Source organism: Camelina sativa, chromosome 11 (assembly GCF_000633955.1).
Source record: "Camelina sativa cultivar DH55 chromosome 11, Cs, whole genome shotgun sequence".
Taxonomy (NCBI): Eukaryota; Viridiplantae; Streptophyta; class Magnoliopsida; order Brassicales; family Brassicaceae; genus Camelina; species Camelina sativa.
The window spans coordinates 19,297,879-19,315,752 of record NC_025695.1 but is presented as its reverse complement, the minus strand read 5'-3'; the positions used below and the strand labels follow the sequence as shown (position 1 = coordinate 19,315,752).

The window sequence follows — 17,874 nt, the reverse complement described above, 5'->3', positions numbered from 1 at the left end:
TCTGTTGAATCAATTGATATTGATTATCTTTCTGATGTCTTCTTTGATCATGAATGATTCATTGTATCTGTTCAATGATTGGAGCTCATGCAAGGGTAAGTATTTAGTTTTTTGATTTTTTTTGTCTCTTTCTATCTGCAGTGCAAGATCTGAGTTTGGAGTTTTCTTAATTCCTATATTTCGTCTCGGTTTTGCTTAAAAATGTGATTTTGTTTTTTGGATTGCACCTCAGGAATTTTTAGGGTTCATGAAGTGTGATACAGAAGGAGAGATTCTGATGATAAAGGCGAAGGTCTTATTGTGATTCCTAGGACTAAGCAGGCGACTAAATCACTGATTCACAGGTAGATTAATCTCATACACTCATCGCATGTTATAGATTAAATTTGCAGATTATGATTGTCTAAATTGCAGGTTTTGTTTTTTTTTAAGTTATAGATTGCATGTTTTAATTATATCCATTTATTTGTTTCATTTTTAAAAACGAAAATGGCAGTACACATTAATCTCGAATATTAACGGAAATTGCGATTATCAGATAAATTTACTACTAATATTTAGTAACAAAGTTTTTAAAAAATATGAATATTGCAGTTTCCATAAATTTTGAATTTTAAATTTAATTGTCATAATCTTAGGGATGTCGATCTTGGGAACCAAATTTTTAAAAAATGGATCCCAGAATTATCTCAAGTTTCCGAATATATCTCAGATCAATTTTCTAAAACTTGGTAACAAAGTTTTCAATATATATGAATGTTGTTGTTTCCTTTGTTCTTGAATCTTTAATTTAATTGTCATAATCAAGCTTATTGCAAAAATATCTCGGTTAGCTGTTAAAAAACACTTAATCCGGAAAAGATCTTCATACATTAAAATATATATACGGTAGTTATTGCGATTTACCGAAAATAAACAAAAACTCTAAAATTTTGCATAAGAATATTCGGTTAGAACCCTAAACTGTATAAATACAACCTCATTCTGCTTTGTTTAAACATAACAGATCCACTCTTAACACACTAAAGTAAGGAAATGTTTTTGCAGTTTACGTCCGCTGGAGTTTTGCTCTTCACGAAAGCTGTTTACATGGAAGTACTCAATTCCACCGTCTTCGTTGTTTACCGTCAAGCCAAACCACTCTCTTCAGCTGCCCATCTCTTTGATCTCCGCTTGGTAAGTTTGTCAGTTTTTTATCCACCCATTTGAAATATCTTTAAAATGAGTGTAATATTTTAGTCACTTTCATGTACATATAAGCTCTAAACTCAAACAAGAGATAGAAAAATACATAACTTTCTCTCTTACGCTTATAAACTAAAGTAATTTATAAACGGTTCAATGAACCTTTTTTTTGAAGGGGTTAAACAAATGAAAGTGTTACAGTTGCTCAAGTCTTCAGAATGGAAGACTCACAATGACAATGACAATATACTAGAGTGAGTTTTCAGCTTATTGTTATTAAAATATGTGTTTCTCTGTGACCCTTTCAATGATTCGTTTTTTATAATAATCTTCACTTTGATCTTATGAATATAATCTTATGTTTTTCTGATCCTCTATGTCGCTATATTCAAAAGATGTTGGTGCGTGGCTATATATATTCTCAAGAGTATTCCTCATGTTTCCTTTTAATTTTTAAATCTAACATTGAAAAGGTTTGTTACAGACTTGAATAATTATTTTATTGGAAACTCTTCTATGGGATAGATAAGCAACTCTAAGACGGATCTTTTTCGTACTTATTTCTTATGAGTTTGATTTCTTTTTTTACTTCTGTTCTTCAACCACTGTTTTCTTATATTCTGTTTCTTGCGTTATGGTTGTCTAAGTTGCAGGTCAGTTCATGCTTTTAAAGGTTACAAGATATGTCATTGCATGTTAACGTTCGATGGAGGGACCTTCAGACTCTATCTGAATCATTCTATAGATAAGTCACTAGGTTTGCAACCAAATCACTCTGTCTTTCTCACCTTCTCATCGTGGTTTTTCTCAGGTTTAATTTCTCAATGATTCATATATCTTTCTTTGTCCACCATCGTATACATGAAAGTAAAAGTGAGCTGAGATTGTACTATGATCTATTTGATTTGTTTTTTTTTTTCTCTTTTTACTCTCGATTCTCACTCACTTCAGTTTGTGCTGTCCTGAATGAATGCAGGTGAAGGCATTGTACATCAAGAACTTTTGAAGGGATTTAACACAACAACGTCTAAATAAATCACGGAAAAACTTTACGAGTTTGTGCAATACGCATATATAGAGGACTAGCGTCATAAGAGCCATGGGCTACACTGAAAGATATGTGATCAGTGGTATGCTTCATTTGAATAATAATTTTTTTGTATACTCTCTTTCATCAGATTTTATTTCTTTGTATTCTTTTTTCTACCTAACAGTATTAAGAATCAAGGTTTGATAACAACTTAAATGTGTTTTCTAATCTGAGGTTTGTTTAATTGCAGCAAACTGATCGAATTTTAGAGAATTGTCAGTATGGTAGATAAGATCTTTGCTATGCATTTCTCTTTCACAACAGAAGCTTAAACAAATAAACATGGCAGAAAAACAAACCATATTAATTAGTTAGTACTAATCTGATATACAACAAAGCAACCTTGCACTATTCTTACTACTGGGGAGGACAATTCATAACCAGAAAGTTTACGTTTTTTACACATGAAAAAAAAAATTATTTGAAAACCAAACCACATTTTTATAATAATATTTTGCAACACGGGTTAATTTTAGTGATCTGTTAGCTTTGTTCATAAGCAACTACTATTAATACGAATTGTAATTAATAATGATCTCATTAATTAAAGATTTGTATGCATATAATATTTTTGATTCTGTTTATAGAAAAGGAAACTTTCAGTAAAAATAAGCAAATGTTACGAGATAATACCACTAATATCAAAAATATTTTAATATATATTTTAGCTATTTAATGATAGTTCTACTTTTTAATTCTGATATTTATAATAACAAAAAAATCACATTTAATGAAAGTTTTGCTAATTAAGTACATATACTTTAAGATACAATAATTTTTTTTTAAAGAAAAGTCCAGTATATTTATGGTATTAAGACGAGAAATAGTATATGTAAAGTGAAACAGGTAAATTCGAATGATGAAAAACAATATATTGAATTTTTTTTAAAAAAGACATAAATTTTAGATAAAAGTACGAAATCAAAAAAAATATAGGTAGATGAATTCAAGTATCAAGCTTTCACTGATTTAGATAAGGATTAACTATACGACATGTAATTAATGACTTTGGAATAGGCACTTTGAAAATTTTCGTATTTTTGAAAAATCATTATAAGTTTTTGAAAGTTATAATTTTTGGATAATTTCAACGAACTAAAAAAAAATTATTCAATGGAGAAATCAGGTATCCCGTCTAAATTCCTTACCCAATCTCTTTTAGTAAATATTGTTTAGCGAGTAATTATTTAAAAGAGAACGAACATAAAAATAAAAAATTATGATGGATACGGGACGAGACGGGTCGAGAGGGAATGGGTTAGGACGTGAGGGGATGGAACAGGACTAGACGTGTTTCTTTTTCCGAGGTAAATACGTCTAGGTTTAATTTTTAAAAAAATTAACATGAAAATAATGCATTTGTGTTATAGCACCCAGGTTAATATAATTCTTAAGTCATTTTATGAATTTAAACTTTGTATGAAATATTTTGTTCCGTGTTGTAGCACGGGTTACTACTTTGAGACGGGTATTTTGAGAATTTTGGATATTTTTGAAAATATTTTGAGAGTTTTTGAGAATTATAATTTCTACTAACGATATAAATTAAACATACAATTGGAGAGTACATGTATTTCATCTAAATTTCTTAGCCAAAATTTATTAACAGCATTATTATATTGATAATTATTTAAAATAAAATGGTTATGGGACATAAAATTTTTAATGGGATGGATTGGGACGAGATGAGATAGGATGGGACTGGACGAGATTTAACGCCCTGTAACAAAATTACTTTAATATTTTCAATAAACATGGGCTGTCTTTGATTATTATGGATTGATTGCAAAAAATAGTATATGGTACGGGTTGCGGTATTTTACATATACACCACAATATTTACAAAACACCATAAAAGACTTGCCAACTAATTTTTATGGAAAAATACTACTATTATACAATTAAAATTTTCCAACTGAAAAAGGTTTATTATTTGACTAAATATATGTTTTACCAGTGTTTTTATGAAGTAATTTAATTTGCTAATTAAGCACATATACTTTAAAGATAATAATAAAATTTTGTGAAAATTCCAGTATATTTAAACTGAAATGGGTAAATTCGAATAATGAAAAACAATATATTGAATACTTTTTTTTTAAAAGAGAACATAATTTTTAGATTAAAGTACAAAATCAAAACCTATAGGTAGATAAATTCCAGTATCAAGCTTTCACTAATTTGGATAAAGATTGACTATACAACACTTTAAAATTTTTGGATAATCTCAACTAACTAAATAAAAAAAATCAACGGAGCACTCTGGTATCCCGTCTAAATTTCTTATCCAGTCTATTTTAATAAATATTGTGTAACGAATAATTATTTAAAAGAGAACGAACATAAGACAAAAAATTATGATGGATACGGGACGAGACAGAAAGAGACAAGACGAGATGAGATAGGATGAGACGGGACGAGAAGGGATGAGTTGGGAAATGAGAGGATGGAACGAGACTGGAAAATGAAAGGATGGGACGAAACCTTAAATGAGAGGATGAGACGTGAATTTGTTTTTAATTTAAATGAAAATTAACGCACATGTGCTATAGCACCCATGTTAATATAATTTTAATCATTTTATGAATTCAAAATTTATATGAAAATATTTTGTCTCGTGCTGTAGTACAGGTTACTACATAGTTTTTAACAAAAATGATCACAATGCCGTCAATGAGACTAACCTTCAAACTTCTTTTTGGGTGTTTTTCTTTATTATTTTGTATGGTGAAAGTTTGTTGTAAGAGTCGAAAAATATTGGTTAGAAATTTAAGTTTGGAGTCGAAACAACTTTCAGAAAATTTTATGTGATTTTTTTTCTTTTTCTTTTCTTCTTTTTGTAAGTGCTCCTGAAATTAGAAAAAACATAATTGAACGCAACGTTGATATAGGTTTCCATAATCCATTTAAGAAATGGAATAATAGAAGTAAATTATATCAATGCTGCACTCAATGATGTTCATTCAAACCAAGGGAAAAGAAAACTATCAATCTTGCTCTTTTCTATCACTACCGAGGAAAAACACAAAACATCATTTATAAGACACTGTCGTGTATTTGGATTGAAAGCAGTACAATGCCTTCCTTTGTACTACTGTGTACGATTAATGAATCGTACTACATCGTATATTCTGAGGTTCCAGATTCTTTTTGAGTATTTTTAAATTCTATAGTATTGTCAAAAAAAAAAAAAAAAAACTGTAGTTGATTAAAAATTTGTCTTCAGTTTTCATCTATTCTATTAAAGCTGAAGTATTCACTAGATTCAAATTGGATCGTAACTTTGTTTTGGTACGTTTTTCATTAAAAATAATTACAGAATCACTTAATTTAATTAAATTAACCTATAGTTTTGAATTGTCTAAATGACCATTATACCCTTGAGTCGATCACTTAAACCAACCGGGTCGAGACGCGTATCCTCTCTGACCTGACAATAGAAGAAAAAAAATTTGCGGATCTGTTTGTACTCCAGATTAATAATTTTCGGATCCAGTATATTATTTGATTCAAGAAAAGTTATTCCTGTTGCCAAACAGAGGTGTAATCTCTATAAATAAGAAAACTGGTATCTGAGTATTTAATGGCTTCAGTAATATCAAATATTAACTACTACCATACTTAATCCCTATAATTATTACGAATATTAATAATAATGAGAAATCTTTAATACTTATCGATTGTGATTTTGTTGCTTCCAAAATAATCAATAGATTAATTACGAAATTGTATATATATGTAAACTTATTTGATTTGCTTTTATATTGTGAGATATTTACGGAAACAACAAATCAACTTAATACAATTAAATAAAAACAAATCATCATTTAGTTTAGATTTTTTAATATTTCCTTAACGAAATTATAGTAATTAATTATGATTAGTATAGATGGAAAGAATAAAAAACGCAGAAATTATATATATGTAAAGTTGTAAACTAATTTACAGAAAATGTGTATTGTATATCCCACATCGACTAAATATTTTGGAATATGGTTCATAATCACTATAAATATATGACTAATATGTTTTGAGTACAAATGAGCAGGAAGCTTGATTTATCAGGTATCCAAATTTAATAGTTTAATTTGGTTCTATATTTGAAAATATTTAAACTTTTAAAAAGTAAACATATTATAATATATTATAATATATTTACGTTTTTTAAAAAAGTTTAAGATATTATAAATATTTAAATTTTTATAGAATGTTTAAATTATTATAAATATTTGAACTCCGTCGAAAGTTTAAAATATTATAATATATTTAAAGTCTATAAAATATTTAAGTAATATTAATATTTTTACTCTTACAAATTTTAAAATATATAAAATTTTTGAGTTAAACCCGTTAAAACTGGTATTTTTATCAAACTATAAATTAAATTGGTGTTTCTACAAAATTGCTGAGATTTGATATATCAAATATTAACTTCTAAATAATAACCTAAATATACATAATCTCAATATAAATACAATGGTTTCCTAACCATTGAAATATCTCAGACTAAAATTTAACAAGCAACTTCTCCTCTTTTAACGACAAACCAAAATAAAGAAAAACTCATTCTCTTACAAAACTATTATTCAATATTGTGGTGTGTCTATCCTCTTACAAAACTACTATCCGATATTGCGGAGTGTCTATTCTCTTACAAAACTACTATCCAATATTACGGTGTGTCGATTTCCGTGAAAAGCTATATTCTACAAACTACGTACTCTATAAGGATTTCCAGTTTACTGTATAACCCCAAATATACAAATAAACACTATATAAACAAAGAAAATAAATCAAAATAAAAAACTATATTACAAAAATACAAATTACAAAAAAATAAACTAACAAAATATATAATCTCATGTTGTAGCACCGGGTATCACCTAATGTCTTTGTAATACAAAAGTAAAAAAAAAAAAATTGTTAGTATGCTTTTAATAAAATAATCCAAGTTTAGGTATGTACTAAAAGATTGGTGCATTTGTGTACTGCATTGAAACACAAACTTTATGTACTACATGATATCATCACTACTTCAACGTTGGCATACAAGTTTGCTAGCTGTTAAACTCTCTTTTTGTTTTTACTTTTGTTGACCATTCATATAATTAATTTTCAGTAAGATCATTAGATCACTATCATATAGGTTCGTTGAATTTGAAGCATTCTCTAGGTTCACCAATTATTTACTAATTCATTAGTATTAAAAAAAAAAGAACAATTACTTACTTATTTACAAATCAATGAATTAGTAAGCAATTGTGAATCTTGAGTATTTTTAAATTCTATAGTATTGTCAAAAAAAAAAAAAAAAAGTAAGTAATTGTTCATGGCTCAGACTCGCACTTTGGGTTATATTTATGTGGTTAATATAATAAGAGTGTTGCTAATTTGGTTCATTCCTTTATAAAATAGAAAATTGAAGGCTATGATGTTACAACATCTTATTACATCTCAGATTTCAGATCACACATGATCACAAAATCTTTCAAAATAAATGATCTTATTACAAACATAATTTGGAGAAACCCAAAATTTCCAAAAACAAGAAATTAATCATAAATATTTTTTATTAAATCGTTGAGAAGCATGAGTATTCATAGTCTCATTTCTTCTCGTTCATGCCAAGGCTGTTCTTCACACCGTCAAGAGCACCTTGAGCCATGTTCTTCACTGATTCACCGGTCTACATATATACATTCAAGGGTTCAGTTTTAGCAAATTTTATATTTTAGATTCAACAATTGTATAGAAATATACCTGTCCAAATAAACCAGCAGCTTGTTCCTGGTTATGCTGGGCGGACTGTTTAGCGGAATGAGATCCATCAGCTGACTTGTCACGAGCTGATTGTGTCAAATCTGTAGCCTTGTCACCTGCTTGATGTGTCAAATCAGCAGTCTTGTCACGTGCGGACTGCGCGGTTTGCTTCGCAGACTCGGTCCATTGCTCAGCTTTCTCCTAAAATATCCATCAAAACCATATATAAACATCTGCCATACTTAACGTTTGGTAACATATTGTTGGATAATACGGTTTGAATATGATAACTATAATGCATGGAAAGATTGAGTTCAGGAAACGGACTTGAGCTTGGCCTCTTGTCTGTCCAGCGTTGAATTGTTGTTGAGACATGATTGCTGATTCAAAAAGGGATGAGGAGGATTTGAAGTTTGTGAGAGTGATTAAGTTCTTTTAGCTTTGATTGATTGAACTGGTTTGATACGGAAGTGTATTTATAGTGTTTATTTGGTGTTGGATTTCTTGAATTTGGAGTGATTAATGAATAAGACATTTTAATATTTGTGGATTGAATTGTGTCGATGTTGAGAAAATTGTGGGTGGCCATTTGTGTTTTGTAACATCCCTTTTGACTCTTTCTCTTCTTTTACTTTTTCTTTTAGACAAAGAAAAATACTACAAAATGAAACTTCTTCTATCCCCAAAATAGAAATCAAAATTGGATAAAATGAAAAATGAAAAAAGCAAACCCAAGGATTTCTGGTTATCCCATTGAACTTGATGGTTCATCACTACACGTATACTAAGAAAGTAAGAAGCTCATTTTTATTGCATATAAATTAAAAGTTTAATTACTTTATTTATATAGTTTAATAATAGAATTTGTTTCTGGCATTACATAGTGGCCAAAACTTAATTATTTAATAGATGATGACCGAATCGATTCGATTATACCAGTCCTAAACTGATGGATGTGATACATTTTCATTTACATACCTTTCCAAATCACCATAAGAAAGAGCGGGATGACCGCATGTACCACAATGCTCATTGCGCGGTCCATCAAATTACTAGGTTTATGAGTTTATCATCAAGACAATCCAAAATCTGATTAGCTTTATATGCTTTTTGTTAAACCTTAAACTGCAAACAGGACCCGTCCTAATTACATGATAATGTGCAACAAGCTAAGAACTTTTTTATGAACCTACTAAAAAATAAATTTAAAATAGATACTTTGTAAGAGGTAGTGACCAAACCAATCTTTTGATAATTTGATTCCACATTTATGAGCGAACCCGGCGTTGAGGGTTTTTTTTTTTCTTAAGTATATGGCTCCCCAAATACTTTATTATATACAGGGGTTGCAAGCATGGTTTTTGGCCTGGTTCATTCCAGAATCGACTCCGGCCGGTTCCAAGATATTCTCAAGCTTTGGTTCGAGGACATTAAAAGGCTAGTGTTTGCTTTAGCTTGCTAAGTTTTAAATCTCATTTTTTCTAACAATTCCACTTTGGTCTTTATTTTACTAAACTCGCTTTGTTCGAAATACACGAACCTTTTCGACAAATGTTTCGGCAAAGTCCCCATACGTTGTCCACTTGTCAGTGTTCTCACATCACATGGAAGAGTTCAACTTCTAGTTCTGTTATGTTTAGTGGGTTTATGGGCTAGAGCCGGCCCTTGTAGGTCCAAAAAAAAAAATATAAACTTAAGTTTTATATTTTCTATATTTAACCATTTCTTTTATCGACTTGTCCGCCCACAAAACAATAAAGAAAACCCTAAAGCTCTCTCTTAGCCTCTCAGTAACGAACGCTTCAACACACTCTCCGATGGCGAAGAAGGTTCTCAACCCTTTGGAAGATCCACCAACCGCTTCTTCAAGCGGCGAGGAAGAAGTCGAGACCTCATCTGGCGAAGAAGATGTAGAACAGATCTCTAATTCCTCCTCCTCCGAAGAAAACGATCCCAAAGATCTCGCCACCTCTAAAACCCTCAAAACTCCCCCAGACACTGCTTCAAGTACCGAGTCTGAGGGTTCTGAGTCCGAATCTGAACCATCACCAGAGAAGACTGTCGCCGTCGTCACCTCCAAGCCCAAGAAGAAGGAAGGTAACGAATCTACTGCGGCGAAACCAGGGAAGAAACGAGGAAGTGAAGCAGAGACGACCTCGAAGGACATGCATGTCAAAAAGGCCAAGAAGGTTTCAGGAGACGATGAGAAAAAGCCTTTCCAGAGACTATGGAGTGAAGATGATGAGACCTCCCTTTTACAAGGGATGATTGATTTCAAAGCTGAGAAAGGTACAAGTCCTTATGATGATATGAATGGGTTTTTTGATATGGCCAAGAACAACATTAGCTTTGATGTTAGCAAAATCCAATTCGGTGACAAGATTAGATCTTTGAAAAAGAAGTATTTTGCTATACAGAAGAAAGGTGGTTTAGAATCGTCTCATGATAAGAAGTGTTTGGGATTAGCTAAGTATATTTGGGGTTCTGATGGTATGGCTCTTGAATCTGCTGTTAAGTTGGCTAATGGGAAATTGAAATCTGGTGGTGATAATGTTGGAGAAGACAAGGAAGTGGTGAGTTTGTTTGAGAAGTCTTTTCTGGTTCGGACCATTGCGGGTCTTGGTGTGGATGCGTTTTCTGTGAAAGAGAAGTGGAGTAAGGTGTCGGTGGAGACTAAGAAAAGGATTGAAGAGAAGTTGAAGTTGGTGGAGGCCAAGGAATATGAGTTGTTGAGGTTGAAGAGTGACACTTTGAAGGAGGTGGCCTATGTGATGACTCGAGGCATATAAAGAAGAAGCAAGTTGGATGTGTATAGGTTTTAGCGGTTTTAATCGCAGGTTTAATGGAGATGATGCAATGCCTCTTTTTGTTTATCTATCTATCTACGTTTCTGTTTTGTAAGTCGTTTGGATTCGTATGTGATGATTAAATTAAGAAGAAGAAGAAGAAGACAAATTAGTTATCTAATTAGTCTTTTGGTCGACGAGCAAAGACTATATATGTAAGCTTTGCATTTTTAACTCGTTTGTAATGAGCGAAGACTATATATGCTTTGCTTTGCTTTTTTCTAGTTTTCACTGCTATATGCTTCTACAAAAACTCAATCTAAAGACTCATAACAACCAATTCTCAATCTCTCTAACCTAAATTAAACAATTTATATTACATTAGCAGGCACTTTTTATGACCACCGGATCCAAAAACTTAGCATCCACTAATTCTCATTTACAATCTTCCAGTTTATATATAATCATATAAGTCACATAACGTTCACAGACGTTATTTACCTACTGTTTTGAAGGAAAAAAAATGTTACATACAAGGACACCCAAACAGAAACAAAAGCACTTGAGATGTAAAAAGAAACAGAGATTTTAAAAAATTACAAAATCAACTTACCAATGCCTTCTTTTGTAACTCATTACTTCAGAAGCCTACGTTTTGGCACGCTCATCAGGGACGTTGCAGTCTAGCTGTGTTGTGTATAATCTTGGTTGACTCAAGTTCCCTCGTTCTAGTGATTGTATGATACGGAGCTAAAGTTCCGTAGTGCTCTGTTGCACGTGCCACAGTGAGAAAAAAAAAGAAGAAGAAGCATTGGCCTATGACATCCAATTTGGAAAAACTATTAAAGGGCATACTTATTAGTTTTATATAATTTATTGCTGACAAAAATATTTAGATATCCAATTTAGGTTTTACTTTTACAAAAAAAAAAAAAAAAAATTAGGTTTTACAAGTTATAATGATGAAAACTATATGCTAATAAAGATAAGCAAAATCTGGGCTTGTACAGTCCATATATAGACATCTAATATGCTAATTAATTTAGCAGAAGATAAAAAGAACCCTCCCGAAAAAAAATTTATAAATTAATTGGTTATTCTGTTGGCTATTCCAAAGAATTCTCTTAAAAAGAATATTCCAATGATTTATACAATTTACAAAAAAAAAAATCTTTATTATTCCATATATTGTTACACCATATCTACTGTTAGACAAAGAAATCATGTGACAACAAATTAAAGAACAAAAAATAGTAGCAGTTTAAGCTTACCTTACATCTTAGAAGACAAATCATAAAACATGTTTAAAGCAGAAGAGTAATTATCTTTAACTTCTTTTCTTTTTTCATTTGGTAAAGGGGTCTCCCGACGATTTATTAAAAGAAAAAGAAAAACGTACTTAACAACAAATATGCCTTCGAAATGCAGTTTCTAGGTCATCATCCTCTACAATGGACACGATTCTAAAAAGGAAAAACTTAAAGGTAACATAAAAGCATAACTAGCTAAACCATCCGCAAGACGGTTAACCTCTCTATACACATACGAGATACGGACTATCCAGTTCCTAGATAAAAAGTCATGGCACAAACGTACCAGAAACAACAAGAGGTGAGCATCATCAATCCCTGTCGTTAAAAACCCCACTACCAACTCCGAATCTACCTCCAACTCCAGCCGGGCAATCTTCTTCCCCCATGCAATGTACAACCCTTAATACACCCCCATAACTCCATCAACGGTGTGGAACAAACCCTGATGTTTACCACAAAACCACCGCACCAACTGTTAGTTGTCTCCTGTAAGACACCTTCAGCTGTAGCTAGCCCCGGGTTCCCCCTTGATGCACCATACGTATTCAGCCTCATCCAACACACCCCCGACGGCTTCCAAAATATCATTATGTCAACCCTACCAACAGATACCCTCATATTTTTGGCCAGCTTGTGAGCGTGACTCACTTCCGCAGCTGAATCCTTCACAAAATTTAATTGGTCCCTACACTTTCCAACCACTCCAACACATACCCACATCATTACTTCCATGCCCACCAAACTCCCATAGTAAACATAGTTGGCCACTCAATCCCTGCCACTTGATCCTTCCCAGCCAAGTTACCGTAAAGCCACTCAAGAATCAAGTTGGTGAAGAAAGCTTGTCTCCTCCTAGCCGGCACAATGCGATTCCAAATACCTGTAAAAGATGGACAATCACGCGATACATAAGGGATCATCTCTTCCCCACTTTTACATAACTAACATACACTCGTGTCTTCTAGTTGACGACGATGACGTTCCACATTTGTCATAGTAACTTGATTTGCTACTAACCATAGAAAAACCTAACCCTTTCAGGAGCAATCACTCGTCAAACTCAGTCAAAGAAACTCCCCATGATCAGCTGAGGAGCTTCCGTCCCCACTAAAAATGAATAAGCAAACTTAACTATGAAACGCCCATCCGCTGTCTCTCACTCGCACCTTAATTCTGGAGTTCTCTCAGGATCCTTGACTGAAAAGATAATTGCACTTTGGTGACATAGGTGGCCAAATCAATTCTTTTAAACATCTCCGCAAGTATCTAAAACCGGAGTGTCACAATTCACCCCCACTAACAGATCGTAACGTCCTCGTTGTGCACCAAGACCATCACCTCCGATGGTGTGAGCCCACTCGACTCCACACTCGTCTGGGTTCGGCTCTGATACCACTTATAATGCCCCAACCGTCAGCTTTTAGTGGACTTCATGTCCAATCCCAGCCCATAGGCTCATCTTCTTTAATGGGCCTCACGTCGTTAGAGGTTTTGGATTTTTTTAGTACTCTTTTTTTGTTTCAAAAACTTAAAACACTTAAAGTTCTTATAATATGTTTAATATATTTCATATTATACCTAGATAATCTTATGTATATAGAAAAAATAAATTCAGTGGGCAACAGTTTTTGTCTATGCTTTAGGCATCATTTATCTACGGACGGGCCCTGATTCTCGCCGTTGGCCGGCTGTTTGACGCTCCTCCAATGGCGTTATATATGTGTATAGTGAAGAAATGGTCTAAGCCCTAATTTTCACAACGTCTATGGACAACAACAATGTTACTCTTGTATTAATTTATTACCATTGTATTGAAAAACTAAGCCTCCATTAATGCACATTTACAATCTCCAGTTTATATAGTAACATAATTAAGCTACATAACCTTCACATAAGTTAGTAATTTACCTAATATATGTTTCAGGAAAAAGTTATATACAACAAAACAGAAAAAATCACTGGATATGCATGTAAAGGAAACATAGATCTAATTTGTTTTTACAAAATCAACTGCTAATACCTTAAGCTGATTATTTCAGAAGCCTATGTTTTGGCACCTTCACCAGGAACTTACGAACAATGCAATATGTGTACTATTTTGTCTTCCATTATGATTATCAATTGATTCCTCCAATATCTTGAAGAAAAAAGAAAGGAAAACTAAATAGTAAATACCCATCTCTAAGATTGTATTAAAATGTAGAATTTGAAAGAAAATTATATGATTATTTTATAAAAGCAAGTTGTTCGTTTTCCCACACGGCACGCAATGAAACAACCATCGACATCATAACATGACTTGTAGGATCAGTTAAGTTGATGTTGATGGGTGTATCCATTGCGTCTCTTATGGCAAAACAAACAGCTTACTTGAATAAATCAAACATTCAATTTTCTTCTGTTTAAGTTCTATACTTAATTTTAATGCAATGGAATGTTAGTTCTTTTTTTCTTCTCAAATGTTGGATAAAGCAATTGATTATCGCAAAGGAAAAATGAAGCCTAATCATACTTTGCTAGACCATTTCTATTGATTACGGTTGAAGATGCCTTAAGGTTTTTTCATAATAAATTAATACTATTTAAGTGTGCAAAAATGTCTCTAAGAGTATTTTCAATGTATTCACCTATTTTTTATCTCTATTTTTAGAGTAACTCTATAATAGAAGTGATTTTACTCTAATGTATTCCTCTAAAATATAAATTGCAATTTTTTATTCTATACATAGAGGGAAAAAATTGAATTCCTTTATATAGAGAAAAAAATAGAATTTCTCTATATATAGAATAAGAAATTAAGTTCTCTATTATAGAGAAATACAAGGAATAAAATTATTTCTATTATAGGGTTCTTCTAAAAATAGAGATAAAAATAGGAGAATACATTTGAGATGGTCTAAGTAGACATTTAGAAACACTTTTGCACACTTACACAGTTACACCCATTTAGAAACACTAAATGAAGATGGTCATAGTGTCTTCTTATAAACACTTTATAAACACTTTTGCACATTAGTAGTAAAAAAATCTTAAAACATCTGTCAACAATTACTAATGAAGATGGTCATAGTGTCTTCTTAATAACTCAGGGGTTCTAAAAGTAATTAAAAGGAAGTATATATATAACACTATCTAAACCGTCATGAAAGCTCATAAAATTTTAGAAATTGATTTTTTTTCTGGTCCTCTCACTTGTCTTCCATTAGAGATGGGTAGAGAAATCGTTATAAAATTGATATTTTATGAATCATGTTAGTAATAAAACTAACATTTGAAAGACATGAAATTGTATCTCATCAAAGTTATCTTAAAAATTTAATATCAACAAGAAAAAAAACAAAACAAAAAAGAAAGACGTACCGTTGACACAACGCATCATTTCCAGAGCCGGCGCTACGTTTTATGTGGCTACAAGCGAACGAAAAAAAGCTGCCTTGCACATGCTAATAAATGATATATCTTCATCGTTTACCCCACAAAATAAACCACATATTACAACAGTTTTGAGAATTTTGAATCAATCATCCCATCGTAAAGAAAAGGGGTAAAGAAGAGAGAATAATATACCTAAAAGATAAGGTTTCGTCCCACCACCATCTCCTCCATGCCTTCGGAGAGAAGCTGTTGTCTGTTGTTTGGGCGGCTGCGTGCTCCTCCAACCCCTTTGATGTCTTTCATACCACAATAATTTCGAATCAACCAAACCATCGTAAAGAGAAGTAGTAAAGTATGAAGAATAATGTACCTGAAAGATCGGATTCGTGAGCGTGTCGTGCCACCACATCTCCTTCACCATTCTCGCCTCCAGATTCTGCTTCACCTTCATCAATGGAGAGAAGTCGTTGCTCTCTTTGGGTGGCTGCTTGACGCTCCTCCAACGGCGTTATGATATGTCTTCATAGATATGTTTCGTTTATATGTGTGTATAGAGAAGAAATGTTGTCTAAACCCTAGTTACAGATGTCACAACGTCTGTGGACAACCATATTTTTACTCTTATCTTATCTTAATTACACTCTCTAGATTGCAACAAGCTAACTAGTAACTAGTGCTAGATTTATTACTTAATCAAACTATTATTTTATTTTTATTTTCAAAATTTTAAGTTTTTATTTCATTGGGGGTTTTTTTTTTTCTTTTTGTCTTTTAGAACAAATATATTAAATTGAATTTTAATAATTTTCTTAAATTCTTTTATTTTTTATTACTCTTTTACTAAATTGTTAGGCGTGATATAGGTGGTGATAATGTATGTGATGAAAGTTTTAAAATATTATTAGTATTTGATATAATATTTTTAAAATATTAAATTATTTACATACAATATATAAGTGTATGTAAAAATATGTAAGCACACAATTTTATAATATTAAAATAAATAAAAAAATTACATTAATTTAAAATATTATTAATATTACTTTGCTTTAGGGTTCATATCGTTTTATCCTCTTATTAATTGGCGCATTTTTCTAATTTCTTTGCCATTTTCTTAGTGTCGTATGATTGATTTCATGCAACGATACACATACAATAATTAAATCTTATTTACAATGATAAAATTGCTGCAGACTGCAGTGATGGAAAATGTTAAAGATTTTTGTTTATTCGTTGAAAAAGAGATTATATTAACTTGAAATAGTGTGATTGCACAATTGATGAGCTAGTCATGGAGGCGGCTTAACAGCTATATATGTTACAGAAATATTTAAAAGCTTTATTCTATCTTTTATACAAAATTAATATATATTTTGATATGGATATTTGTATATTTTTTAGGACATATATTAAAAATTACATAATATAATGTCTTGGTAGAGTTAGAACTTTGTTTTAGATTAAAAAAATATTATATATGTTATCCTTTTATTAAATCATCAAACTTGGTTTAGGGTTCAAACATATCTTCTTATTCTCTCATTAACTGTCCTTTGCCTTGTCAATTTGGCGTCTATCCAATATTTCCTCTCTAAATTGGAGCCAACTATATGATGATGCGGAGGAAAATATATCTACACTCATAAATTATTCAACCCGATAGGAAATTTCCTATCATGATGCTCTACAGCCATTTTGGCTTTTTTGGCGAATTTGGAAGGACATAAACAACACAATCTTTAACAATTACAGAGAAAGTGCTTCTAAAACTGTTTTACAGACTCAAACTGAAACACATGAATAGATCAACATTAAGCTAAATAGAATGACTCCTTGATAACCAACTCTACAAACACAGCGATGGACAACTCCTCCCCAATCTTCGGTGGAATGCAACTTTGATGCAACTTTTGATATGATTAATTTTGCAACAGGCGTGGTTGGATAATTTGAAACCATAGCGGTTCACCCCTTGCTTGGGTTCAACAAATTTAGGCGGCCCGGCTCAAGTGGAGAGGGCAGAGGGGCAGTGGCTCAAGCGACCATCCACAATTTCAAAAGATATTTATGTTTAAGGGGCTAATTTAAAAAAAAAAATTAAAATAGTCCAAATTCTTAACATTTAAATGTATATTAGGGTCTATTTTGAAGAAATAATTTTTAAGAGGGTTCAAACAAATTTTTTAAAAGCATAGATAGGTTCAAAATATACTAAAAATTGTGTATATACCTTAACGAGTTCAAACAAATTTTTTGCCCTAGGGCTATAAATAGTATTGAGCCGGGGCTGAATTTAGGATTTCCTAAAACTCCAGTTGAAGCAGAGACAAAAGCTTCGCTTATCGGTTTGCAACAATCATACATT

General features: G+C 31.8%; 2 protein-coding genes and 2 long non-coding RNA genes across 7 annotated transcripts; 2 read left to right on the top strand and 2 right to left on the bottom strand.

Moving 5' to 3' along the window:
- Nucleotides 7–2,443, top strand: LOC104723844. Of its 2 annotated transcripts, none has more exons than XR_757429.1 (6): nucleotides 7–95; nucleotides 233–344; nucleotides 1,048–1,176; nucleotides 1,361–1,439; nucleotides 1,839–2,058; nucleotides 2,162–2,443. It is a non-coding gene; the product is annotated as an uncharacterized LOC104723844 (long non-coding RNA). The 2 variants fall into 2 exon arrangements; XR_757430.1 differs by having other exon boundaries at nucleotides 1,833–2,058.
- On the bottom strand, nucleotides 7,700–8,543 carry LOC104723843 (late embryogenesis abundant protein 1-like). The gene is made up of 3 exons (XM_010442262.2): nucleotides 8,363–8,543; nucleotides 8,036–8,236; nucleotides 7,700–7,961 (listed from the first exon to the last, which is right to left on the bottom strand). Exons 1-3 carry the CDS (start codon nucleotides 8,408–8,410, stop codon nucleotides 7,881–7,883), a joined length of 330 nt encoding a protein of 109 aa, XP_010440564.1. The 5' UTR covers nucleotides 8,411–8,543; the 3' UTR covers nucleotides 7,700–7,880.
- LOC104723841 (probable transcription factor At1g44810) lies at nucleotides 9,760–11,105 on the top strand. Its single transcript, XM_010442261.2, has one exon. The coding sequence runs from the start codon at nucleotides 9,853–9,855 to the stop codon at nucleotides 10,822–10,824; it is 972 nt and encodes a 323-aa protein (XP_010440563.1). The 5' UTR covers nucleotides 9,760–9,852; the 3' UTR covers nucleotides 10,825–11,105.
- On the bottom strand, nucleotides 11,254–16,251 carry LOC104723840. 3 transcript variants are annotated; one of them, XR_757428.2, is made up of 3 exons: nucleotides 15,702–16,251; nucleotides 15,495–15,593; nucleotides 11,254–13,014 (listed from the first exon to the last, which is right to left on the bottom strand). It is a non-coding gene; the product is annotated as an uncharacterized LOC104723840 (long non-coding RNA). The 3 variants fall into 3 exon arrangements; XR_002034003.1 differs by having other exon boundaries at nucleotides 11,254–11,637; XR_002034004.1 differs by having other exon boundaries at nucleotides 11,254–11,589.

What these genes read in the sequence shown, in the direction of transcription:
- LOC104723841 (XM_010442261.2), top strand. Translation starts at nt 9,853, where the DNA reads ATGGCGAAGAAGGTTCTCAACCCTTTGGAAGATCCACCAACCGCTTCT.
- LOC104723843 (XM_010442262.2), bottom strand. Translation starts at nt 8,410, where the DNA reads ATGTCTCAACAACAATTCAACGCTGGACAGACAAGAGGCCAAGCTCAA. An exon ending in AGACAAGAGGCCAAGCTCAA is followed by an intron (nt 8,237 to 8,362) that starts GTCCGTTTCCTG and finishes TGGATATTTTAG; the next exon opens with GAGAAAGCTGAGCAATGGAC. An exon ending in CTGCTGGTTTATTTGGACAG is followed by an intron (nt 7,962 to 8,035) that starts GTATATTTCTAT and finishes GTATATATGTAG; the next exon opens with ACCGGTGAATCAGTGAAGAA.